At 39.1% G+C, this 12,722-nt stretch overlaps 1 protein-coding gene across 4 annotated transcripts in view; it reads left to right on the forward strand.

Annotated features, from left to right (window-relative positions):
• The first annotated feature begins 410 nt into the window (after positions 1-410).
• Positions 411-12,722, forward strand: part of LOC129170207 (kelch domain-containing protein 8B-like) — a 177,458-nt gene continuing 165,146 nt past the window's right edge. For 2 of the 4 annotated variants that reach the window (XM_054757636.1, XM_054757794.1), the window contains exon 1: positions 559-704. Coding sequence is in view for 1 of the 4 variants with exons in the window: in XM_054757555.1 (XP_054613530.1) it covers positions 551-704; positions 10,105-10,151 (201 nt within the window). In the remaining 3 variants the exon portion in view is untranslated. Of the gene's footprint in view, positions 705-10,104; positions 10,152-12,722 lie in introns of all 4 variants that reach the window. The other 2 variants (XM_054757555.1, XM_054757718.1) reach the window with 2 other exon arrangements.

Raw genomic sequence — 12,722 nt, forward strand, 5'->3', positions numbered from 1 at the left:
ATGCTAACCTCTTGCCGTGTCACACCGAAAACCTGACATTTGCTCTATAAAATAAATAAGTACGTTAATTAAAACAATTAAACACGGCTCAAAATTGCCCCCGGACCGCACTTTGGACACCGTTGGTCTAATTGTCATAAAACTGAGGGTATCTGCATTCAATATGCTAGCATGTCTTCCAAAGCAGTTTGAGCATAAACCACAGGGGGCGTCAAAATGTAAAAAAAAAAAGTTTGAATCGTGGAACTGAAACAGGAACTGCAATGCTTACTCTGTCCACATGAGGGCAGCAGAGTCCCTCCTGGATAGCTAGCTACTTGTGGCGGCAGCTTCCCTCCCGTCAGGTGTGTTACCTGCTGCTATTGGAGGCCAAAAATGACAACGTTTGTGTCTTTCCACCATATGTGATGACTAATATCCACAAATGGGAGTTTAATGTGTTTTTTGTGTGTCTAATTTGCCACTTACGTACGATGGCAGGCGCACTAGATGCTTGCGTCAATAGTGCGCTCTGACGCACAGGAGAGGGAGAGAGAGCTAAAGGAGCTGGATGGTGTTGAAGAGGATAGTAATTGTTGGATGCTGCCGCTTCACAGGAACCGAATATGGCCCGCTGCCCTCTCCAGAACATGCCGTGACTATCACAGTGCCTGTGGACTACGACGTGGTGGACCGCGACTACACTATTGGATCATTTTTGAAAGGTACACACTTTTCTCACTCAACTTTACACATCTTTTGTTTACGTACCAAAATAAGGAACATGTTCTCTGACCTGGACTTGGGAGTTCAGAGCTGGGTTGAGCACATGGGCACTGCTTTTTGTGGCGGTGCAGAGACATGTGAACTTCTAAACCGTTTTCATTTATCTTCAAGTTGAAGCCAGTAACTGTTTTGCGCAGACTATATCATCTCCAGTGTAAGAGATGCAACCAAAAACAAAATTTGACCAATACAGTAATGATTGACAGTGTCAGAGAGGCATCAATGTATGTGTACAGTACAGTATGTGTATTATTGTTGTAGTTTGCAATAGTGCCTTATAGTGAGCTACGTTGTTTACGTTGGACCCCTAAAACCACCCCAACTTGCACAATTGGCTTCACGAATTAAGCCAAACAGCTTGTTTTATCATTCTAAACTTATTTACTGGCCTGAAGGTTGGAAGTTTTTCAGTCCGATGTACATTTGAATCAAGATATAGTATTTTTCAATTGAGATTTGGCGGCTTTCAAGCATACTAATACGCCACGTGTGCATTGATGTGGCGGTCTTGTAGTGGATCCATTCAATGTGCACGTGAACCTCATGAAGTGCCCTATGTGTTTCAAAGTAATCGACGCAGTAAAAGCCTATGTGCTAAAATAAGCTGCAGTACGGTATGTCATTTCACACACGAGGTAAAAAAAAAAGGAAATTATCACATGACTCCTCAGCGACTTTTACTGCTTCAAGTGACAGTTTATTGTGGCTGTCGTTGACATTGGTGTAGAACTGCACTGGATCACACTGAGAGCTCTTTCTAACACGTTGCCATTATTAACCAAAAGGGTGAGATTCGGAGCTGGATTAAGGTGGTCAGTGGCTCCTCGGCTGCATAGTTTGTGGGTCCCCACCACTTTCAAAGTGCTTGTTCTAGTATTTTGCCATTATTAACCAAAAGGCTGATCTTTGGCGCTGGATTAGAGTGCTCAGCGACCTCTCTGCTGCATTGTTTGTGGGCCTGCACCACTTTAAAACTGACCCAACATGCGCAATTGACTTGCCGAAGTTATCCAAAGAAATATTTGATAAATCTCAAGATTTGTTCACACCTTTGCGATTTGCAGATTGTTTAATTTAATGTACATGTCAATCAAAATATAGTTTTTTGTATTGAGATTTGGTGGACGTGAAGCTCGGTGCCTTGAAGGCAACCTATGCTTTAGCCCTGTGTTGTGCGATGATCACAACTCCTCTTCATCTTTTACTGCTACAGTGTAATCTTGGCATCCTTCAGTGTCCATGGTAACACCGTTTTTTGTGATTTTTGACAAAATATGATAAAAATAAAATGGTTTAATGGCAAGTGCAGGGTGCACTGGGAGTAAAGGATATAGTTTCTTGTGGAGCTCATGCTGGGATTAATGCCAAAGGTTGCAGGGCAAATCATTGCAGCTGTTTTTTTCTCAGACACGTAGGCGCCATCTGCTGCTCGTTACAGCAGCTGGATCACCAGCGAGTAGAAAGATTCTGTCTCCTACCTGGAGAAGGAACCTGGGATCTACCTTTTCCGGACATAAGTGCTCATTAGCATAATGAGCATCAGACAGCTGACATCTGTGACAAGACCTATTGGGTTTCCGGGCAGCGTTTTGTGTGGTGTGTTGATGGCCCTCATTGTGCCAGTAAAATGCCACCTTCAATCAGCAGGAGTCTCCAGGAAGGCTGAGCAAGGAAGACGGTGAAGGACACAGGCGGTACTGATTTATGGCGCCAGGAGATGGTTTTGTGGTGGCTTACTGTTATTTTTTGTGTCTTGCAAGATGTCTAAAGCATTAACCCCTACAGAAAAATACCAGGGATGATTAAAACGTGTGGTGATAACCATAGAGCAGGAAACTGAAATTATTGTCGCTCGGGGATCCGTCCTGGCTGCTCTTTACAATGTAGCTCATCCTTTAAAATCAATAATAACAGAAGAATACTGGATTGTACACGCAGGAGTGAGCTGGTTGTAGTCTTAATGTAAGGAGACTCACCTCCCGGGCATGTCTGATGTGATGCGTTGTCAGGGGGTAGTGCAATTTTTTGTTTTAATACAAAGCGGCTAACTGTGATGTTCACGTTAAAATGTTACCTACAACATTGCTTATGAAGTTAGTAAAGGTTTTATGATGGGCACAGTTTGACCCTGGAACAGATTATCTCTGTCTCTTGTGTTTCATTGCAATGAGTTGGTTTATTTTATTAATAATACATATGAATAATTCATATTATATCATAATTAATATTATCAGGATTATGTAGAGAAACTACTTCACTATTTTTTAAAGGGAATTTTGGTCATTTTTTTGTTGCTAGTGTATTCTTAACAACATTTGATTACATTTCTCAGTATTTTTTGTTTCAAATTAATTGTATTCATTTAAAATGGTGGGTATGTAAATATAAACATTGTAAACATGAAATACATTTTTATATGTGATTTAATCCCCATGTTGGCCACACAGTCTGGAGATCGGGAAGATCTGGGTTCGAATCTCCCTTGGGCATTTCTGTGTGGAGTTTGCATGTGTGGGTTTTCTCCGGGTTCTCCGGTTTCCTCCCACATTCCAAAAACATGCATGTTAGGTTAATTGGAGACTCTAAATTGTCCATAGGTATGAATGTGAGTGTGAATGGTTGTTTGTCTATATGTGCCCTGCCATTGGCTGGCGACCAGTCCAGGGTGTACCCCGCCTCTCGCCCAAAGTCAGCTGGGATAGGCTCCTGCATATCCACAACCTAAGTGAGGATAAGCGGCATAGAAAATAGATGGATGGATGGATGGATTTAATCCCCCCCACCCCATTTTAAGTTTTGTGCTTCTATACGTAAGTTGTTGCTGTGTATATGGCAGTAAAAATCTTAAAATGACATCACAGCAATTTGCCATTAATACAGTCGGATAAGCGGTGGAAGACGGATGGATTGATTAATACAGTAAATGCATTATAGTGCTCTGCATGCATGTTGACCAGAACCTGACCGATTTATTGGCGGGCCGATTATGACGTATCACCGGTTAATCAATATCGGTGAATTTGTAACCGATATATAATGTGTTGCATGTTTTGATTATTTCTTATTTTGTTTGTAGTCAACTTTTGTCATGTTTGCTTCAGCATTCGTTTTTCAGCTGTTTGCAAATACTCTGTGGCTGCAGATAGAACTTTTCAACAGCTATTATGACTAATTGATATTGGTGAGATGTTTTTGTGAGTAAGCCTTGGAGGAACACATCATCATGTATTAGTTGAACCCCCCCAACATTAGCCTATGTATTATCACTTTCATCCCAATGCAGCCACTTGTTTTTATTCTATAATGGCCAACTACAGTATCCAATGTTGTGCTAATTACCAAAATGCACTTAATGTATATACTGTATTTTCATTTCACTGTCAGAGGGGAGAGTAAGGTGTGGAGCCACTTCTTTTAACAGAAGACTTAACAGGCGTTAAATTAGATGGCACATGTGCAGTGTGCAAGTTAGTCAGGGCTCCAGCACCAGCAAAGCAAACAACACTACACATTTGTGTCAACACCTAAAAGTAAATCACTAAGAGGCATGCCCTTATGTTGACGGGGTCTAACTAATCGAACTTCCTTATTTTTATTTAGTAGTCTTCTGCTTCTTTGTGTTGAATCGTATTTTGGGTACTATAAGAATGTGTGTATTGGCCGATATATCGGTTACCGGCTTTTTTCAGCCCCCAATTTCGGTTTTGACATTGGCCCCAAAAATCCCATATTGGTCGGTCTCTAATCTTTACATTGCCTTATCACTTATATCGCACATGTGCACATGCTGCAATGAAAAAAAATGAAACCTTTGCCATTTGCAGTATAGCATGGTATCTTAAAATGCGATTAAGCGTGTGTTTCATGGTCATCCCACACACACACACACACACACACACACACACACACACACACACACACACAGAGTACACAAGCCACACTACACTACAGACACAAGCTGGGTGGATGTCTATGGTGGAATGGAGCCAATTTTGCCATCAGAGGATTAAGTGGGATGCTTACAGCGGACAGTTTGGACGTTGCAAGCTGCCAACGCTGACTTTTAGACTTGTATGAAAGATGTCTGAACAAGAGAGAGAGCTCTGCAACATGGAGACAATATATGCACAGGACATAATATTGACTTTTTATACAAGAAGATCAACATGACTTGAGCTCACAGTCTCCATGAGGCGTACGTGCAGGGTACCGTGTGACTGCGGTGATACGCGGTAACGTATTAATCAGTATTATAGTAGGTTCTCATCTTGGTATTTCATTTCGGTGAATAATTAAATAAACACTGACATTCGATTTCAAGTTCCATTTTACTGAATGGTTATTCCCATTAGTTCAAATAAATGCACGCTTTTTTTAGTTTTCCAATATGTATACGATAATATTAATATTCCAGAATCAGGTACTTAACCCCAGGAAATAATTGATGTATCATTTTTATAGGATTTTTGTTTTTAATTTAAGTAATCTTAACCTGGAAATTTTTTTTGTAATTTTAAATGTTTTAATGTTTTATGATTCTAATTAGGGCTGGGCGATATGACCTCAAATCGATATTTATTGACCAACTGGCACACATTACTTTCAATGAAATATAAGGCACGTAATGGCACACACCTATTCCGCTTATAAAGCCTTCGGAAAAAAACTCCAAAAAGTGCCAACAACGCTCCATTTAAATAATGTGCTTGGGTGGTTATGACAGTTTTCATACACACTTTGCATTTCATGTTCTTTTGCTCATCTTTGTGGAACCCAAAATAAATCTCCCTGGGACTGTGGTCCACAAATATGAATGTATCGCATCACGTCTCATGCAATTACATTACTCATGGCCACGTATCACACTGCACAAGAAGAACAGCGTTGATATCAACCCAACCAACCACAAGCATGTCAGCTAATATATTCCAATAATAATAATACCATTTATAAATATAGTGGCTTTCTCATTTTCGAACAATTCTATTCATTTCCAGACACTCCATTGTCATGTTATTTGCCTACATGTGTGTGCCATGTTGGCTTTAGAAACTGGATAGATAAGCATCATCGAAATGATCATTTACACAATGAAAAGAGAATTTCACATGTTCTTGTAGCCATGTGACCATCTATTAGTGACATCAAATAAAGCATGGAATCCTTACAAACTGCTACCAACAGCAAACTAGTCATGGTTTCCTATAGAGATGCTTTTATCATGTTTTATAATCTTGTTCTTTATTTGTAAATGGTCAATTTTGCATAATTGGTCATGATGTACATGTTTTTTTTAAAGGCTTTTAAAATCCATATATTTCAAGTGAAGTATTTGTGTGTCATTTGGAGCGGCGTTACAATGCATACAAATAGGAAAAAAAAGGGTTTTTAGCGCATGATTGGGAAGGCACAAATTCCAGCAGTGCGCCAGTATCCAACTGATAACATAGCTAGTTAGCTACGTCAGCGAGTGCAGCTTGTACGGCTGAGATGTCATGGGGGTGCCAAAGTTGCTGATGTGAACCAAAAAAAGTTGTAGGAGACTTGTAGATTTATATACAGATGCGGCATACTTTGATTTGCTGGACTTATTTCAGGAGCAAAATGCAAATGAAAGGGTTGAAAAACGTGTGCTCCCTTTTTATTTTTTCTACTCGCACAGTCTATTTCTAGGCGCATATGCGAGTGAAATGCTGGCACTGTACAGCCGCTCCTTCATTTGAACCATCACCCGTTCCCTCATCTGTTTCTCTTCTTGTTCAGGCTGGATGGGCGGAGTCACGTGATTAAACACGCTGTACCTCGTCTTAAAGGGGAATGAACATAGCACACCAGCACACACAGTCAAAACAGACAAAAAAGACTTTTATTTTCTTTTTTATTCAAACACAGAATTTATCGACATGGGCATCGCAGTAAATTTCGGTAACGGTACATTTCGCTTTATGTCCCAGGCCTAATTGTATTGGTAATAATACTACACACGTATTATAGCATTTTCTTTTTTAATATTGAATTACACCTTTTTCATTATTGTCAACACTCTCTTTGCTGACTCGGTTTTACGAGTCAGGAGGGTTACCAGGTATGGGTCCTTGCCCAGCTAAGGACTACCTACAGTATTTAATTCAACAGATAACAATAATGAAAACAAACATTTGATGTAGTCTATTATAACTACTTAAACTATTGTATGAAATAATCAATGCAAAATTATGATTTTTATAATCATTTAAAAAGAAAGAAAAAATAACCAATTAGTGTTAAAATGTTTCAAAATAGTCATTAGTATGTCGCTACATCGCGCTACTAATTTCATGGCTTGACTATAACATAGATTTTCAAAAATATATTCATTAATAAATCATCCCTGTTTCATGGTTGACTACGGCCTATTATTAGTCAAAAATATGCATAAAAACAACTAAATGAACAAAAATAAAATAAAATAAAATATAAACATCTGAAATGCATTGTGACACCTTGATATGTAGTGTTCTACGCTGTCACTAGGTGTCAGTAATGTAACTGTAACGGCCTGTTGGTGTATTTGATAATTCTGATGTTCGTGAACACACCTCGCTGTTAATGTCATTGGTGAATAAGGAAGAAGTGTTGTGGGAGAGAGACCGAGGCGGAGACAAGTGTGTAAGCTGACACTACATAACTGTGTGTGTGTGTGTGTGTGTGTGTGTGTGTGTGTGTGTGTGTGTGTGTGTGTGTGTGTATGTGCGTGTAGGTTTTATTGAAGTGTTTTTTTTCTCAACAGAGATGGTCTACACAGTGTAGCTTCGCTGAGAGCACTTCTTGTTTCCCAGCGTGCTTTGCTTTACAGTTTTTGGAAATTACTGGAAAGTACATGCTTAGAGCTCACATAGTAGTTGGTTAATATTCTGCATTATACGTCAGTAGTGTCTTGTCTGTTTACATCCACCTATTGCATTGCTGTGTGTAGTTCTTTTGACACCATGAGTAGGATTGCTATGTGAATTGGTGCCCTCTCACGATTCGTCAGCGTTAAAGTTGGCAATTTCTGGGCCTCACACAGGTCCACTACGCTTGGGTAGTGGTACGCTTGGATCTGTAAAATGCTAATCTTAATTTGAATGATAATCTTAATGATAATATGGATTAAAAATGTTGAAATGATCGATTATCGTCAATAATTTGTAGCACAGTTATCAACTAGCAAATTTTGTTATTGTGACAGGCCTCACGCCAGATGTACACCCCTTCCAAAAAGTTCAACTTTTGTCTCGTCAGACCACAGAATATTGTCCCAAAGGTCTTGGGAATCATCTTGATGTTTTCTGGCAAAATTGAGATGAGCCTTAATGTTCTTTTTGTTCAGCAGTGGTTTTCCTCTTGGAACTCTGCCATGCATGCCGTTTTTGTCCAGTGTCTTTCTTATGGTGGAGTCATGAGCACTGACCTTAACTGAGGCAAGTGGTATGGAAATTTTGGCTCTTTTTAGAGATCTGGTTCTTTTGGCTCAAATCACTAAAAAGAGACTGCTCTTTCGGCTCCCCGAGTGGCTCCTCAGATTTTTTTGTTGTCTTAAATTAATTTATGTGTATTGTGTAAAATGAATTACTAATGTAAAAAATACATGATATCAAATGTTTATTATTTCAATGGATTTATTTAAACCTCAATGAACAGCTACAAATATATATTGTAATATAATGTTATATTATAAAATACAAAAACACCATCTCAACAGACAAATAATGTCAAAATAAGTGAAATTTCTCACGAACGAATCAGCTCTAAGAGCACCGCAGCGTGTTTAACTCCACCCCTCCCACTACTCAATGTGGACACAGAGACACTGCCAAGGCTTGTATCGAAGGCTTTTGTAAGATCCACAAATACTGCAACTGCACACTTTCTGTGGTCTTTAGCAGAAGTAATTTCCTCCATGATTACAATCAGTGCCATATAAGTTGAAATGTTAGCTCTGTATCCGTATTGACTACCTGCTAGTAATTCGTTGTTATTAATAAATTTGTCCAACCTGTTATTAAATAGCTTCTCGATAATTTTAGAAAATTGAGGTCATAAGGAAACTGGTCGGTAATTTGTAAATTGATGTTTATCTCCATTTTTGAAAATTGGAACCACTTTAGCTATTTTCATTTTGTTAGGAAATTTTCCAGTCTGAAATGAAAAGTTACTAATATATGTTAACGGTTCTACGATCTCACTGATGACCCTTTTAATTGTTGCCATTTCCATTCCATTCAGATGATGTGTTTGCTTTAAAATTTTTGACAATTTCCTTTTTAGTTACAACAGTAAGAAACATGGAATTGAGGTTCCCATCTTTGGTTTCATTCCATTCATCCATTGTCCAGAGTTTTGGATTTTTTTTGTCATTCATTCTCAAAAATACCACTTTAAAAATCATGCTACACCAGCTTATAATAATAAGAATAGCGTCATCAGACCATCTACTTTGGTGGTCTACAGTATATAATATTGCTGGATCGGCCAGGACACCTCTCATGTTGTGTTAGCGTCGGTGCTAACGTTGCTGTTTCGAGTTGTGTGCAAGTGCTTGTGTAAAACCACTAAAATGTCCATGCAGTCAATGTTGTAACAGATTACTTTTGTTGACATTCGTTGGATTTACTTTTTAAAATTCTGTTGTAATTATAGTTACTCTGTTGTGTATATATATTGTGTATATATGTGTATATATGTTATTTAGATATTCAATTTTCAACACAGACTCAACAATTGCCTAAAATTTATTTTCCTCCTCTGTGGAACAACGGTGTTGAATTTTCATGCGACTTGGTTTCGCTCTCGCTCTTGAAATTTCCCTGAGGACACGTCAGCATATAAACACTCAGGTCGGTACACGGTACTCTTAATTGCATAGTGTGCTTTAAAATAACTGCAGCCAAGCCGCGTCTCTGCCGTGGAGGCTGTAGATGGAGATATTCTGCTGAAATGAAAGTGTAGATGCGTCACATCCATCATCTATGTGTACAGTAAAGATGGAAAGGTGTCAGGTTAAAAACACCTGCACAGTATGCAGAACAGCAAATAGTACATTTCAGGAGGATGCCAACTCTTGCAGCTTTGTATGACAACAGCACTGCCATCAATCCTGTTGTGCAGAAAAAATGATGCTTTGATTGTTTTTGAATGATTGCTTCCACTTCTTTTTTTGTCTTTTGTCTCTGTGTGTGAGAGCTCCACTGTGTGACACATGCCAATTGGAAGTGTTGGGCTTTTTTTTCCAGTTTGCCAGAGGCGCAGCCGTACATCAACTTGTGGTGACTGATTGCTCTTTGATGGCTTTGAGTGAGAACTCTTTTGACTTTGTAGGGCGGGCTCTTCAACTACATTGTTCTGGTAGACACCATTTCAGAAAGGTAAGGACGCCTCTGCTGTTTTTAAGGACCTACAGCAATAACGCTAGTCAAAGATCCTCTAAATGACAAGCGTGATCGGCTGTTTTTAAAGCTCTATTGCAAAAATGCATGTCAAACATCTATACCTACTGCAAAACGCTAGTCAAAGATCTTCAATGATAGGTGTGCTCTGTTTATTTTTATTTATTTATTTTTTTTAAAGAAGTAGCACAGAAAGAGTAGTCAAAGATTTTTTATTTGACAAGAGTGCTCTGCTGTTTTTAAGGACCTTCTGAAACCCCCCTCCCAAAGATTTTCTATATGACAGAGGTCTGCTGTTTTTAAAGATGCGCCAAAGAAAGGATGACCCACAGAAACACTCGTCAAAAATCCTCTGCAGTGTTCCCTCATTTATCGTGGGGGATATACAGTACTGTAGGGTTTCCCCTAGGATTTTTTGAAGCTGTGGTGGTGGGCAGCATGATCCAAACCAATATGGCAATAAACTTAATTACACATAATTCCTCAATAGTTGTGTACATAAACTGAGTAAAATGTATGTGAAAATATCTACATAGCGTTCGTGTATTACATCCAACATTACAGATACTGCATACACAAAATGAAAAGGATTATGCAAAAGAAGATGCAGCCGTAGTCAAGGCAACATATTAAAAAGCTTTCAGCAATGGCCACATTTTCCAATTCATTGTGAAATAGTAGTTTAACAAACGAACTTGGAGAAAACACACATTTCTATAGTGGAATCCATGACGCAAAGCGCAGCCATGAAACCGTAACCGCTGCAAATGAACGGATAACTTCTGTTCTAGATATAGGTATCTTACCGCTCAGTTAGTTTATCCGTAATTGGAATAATAAAGATGGAAGTTACATTATCTGTGTGTGGCTGCCGACATGTGTTCTCCATTTTTTTTATGCTGCCGCCGCGGCACAGGACTGACTCAGGAGGGGGCTAAATGTCAGCTGACTGATGTCATATGACATCTATGAAGTGACATTAATGATGCAGGTGACACGCGACTAATGGTACTGTACATATAGCATATATGTCTATCCATACACGACATTACTTAACATTAACAACCCATTTGCAAGGAGTGGCGGCATTTACTGAGCCGTGCCTCCCCCCTGCCATGATCCATTTCATGTAGCGGAAACCCTGGGATAGGTTCCCAAAATAGCTCGCAATAAGTGAAATCCGCAAAGTAGCCAGCTTCATTTGTTTATCATTATTATATATGTTATATGCTGTAAAACACCTCACAATACACTCTACACTTTTCTCAGACAGGCATTAACATTTCCTCGCATTTCTCTCTTGTTTAAACAATCTAAAAGTTCACATTCGGTGTGAATTTTAATGATCAATCTACGAGCTTGGACAAACTAAATTATTAAGTGACTCACGCATACTGACTCCTCTGGCCGTGCTTTGTCCTGGTGCCGTTTGGCTTTAGCGTTTTTGTATCCTTGTTAAAAGATATCCCCCCTGCCGTCATTCTCCTACTCGTCCTACTCCTTGAACCAAAGATTCACTTATGTGGTTTAACTTCTTCTTCTTCTTCTTCTATTGTTTATTGGCAGTTAGCAAGCAGCTCACACAGTTAGCTCGTTTGCCAGCAACATCACAAAGGAGATTGACTGACAATGGTTCACAGCCAATCAAGAGGCAGAACACAATGTGCGGGTTGTCCCGTAGCCAATAAGGACTGTTGTGGCTCTATATTTAGCCGGCTATTGTCTTCTGTGGGTTCTTAATATGTTCGTACAGGCAAGTAAACACACAGACAGGTGGAGCTGCACATGTCTTCAACATGAGTATACAACACCCTCTACTGGTAGCAGTAATAAATACAATACGGACACAAGAAGAGCACAGATAGATCGCTCTAATACACCACAAGGACGCAGAACACAATGCTCGTTCATATGCTGTTCAAAAAATTGCAAAATTGCACTTAAAAACCCGCGAAACAGCCAATCCGCGAAAGATGAACCACAATGTAGCGAGTGGACACTGTATATCAAATTTTATGTAAATGCATATCGGTTTTGGAAATATGGGCCATTATTGTATACAAAAAATAATATACAGTTAAAGATCCCACAGATTTTGCATTTTTATGTTTCATTGTGTTTTGGAGAGCAGTCCTTAGAAACGCTGTTGTGCAGACACTAACTTTCTTCCAAGCTATTTTTCCCGTTTTTCTTTCACCTTGTATTTGGTCCCAACTACTGATTCTATGTGGGAATCCATAAAGGTAAGGTTTGATGATGTTATTGAGTGCTAATGTGGATATTTGTTATGTGCACAACCTAAAGTTAATTCATGCTAACACACTGTCTGTTACCACAAACGTCGAACAGCGATGTGTAATCCTCTCTTTAAAAAACAAACTCCAGGCTCATACTAGTGGATGGTGGTCCCGTATTCACTTTGTGATTTTAATTTGATGTATTTCCTGTCTTAGTTTTCCACAATACATAATAAATAAATAGCATTAGATCGCTAATGCTAATTAGTGATAACTACAGTTCCATTGAACCCACAGCCGCAAGTTTTGTAAG

The sequence above is a fragment of the Dunckerocampus dactyliophorus genome, chromosome 1 (genome assembly GCF_027744805.1).
Source record: "Dunckerocampus dactyliophorus isolate RoL2022-P2 chromosome 1, RoL_Ddac_1.1, whole genome shotgun sequence".
In the NCBI taxonomy this organism is placed as follows: Eukaryota; Metazoa; Chordata; class Actinopteri; order Syngnathiformes; family Syngnathidae; genus Dunckerocampus; species Dunckerocampus dactyliophorus.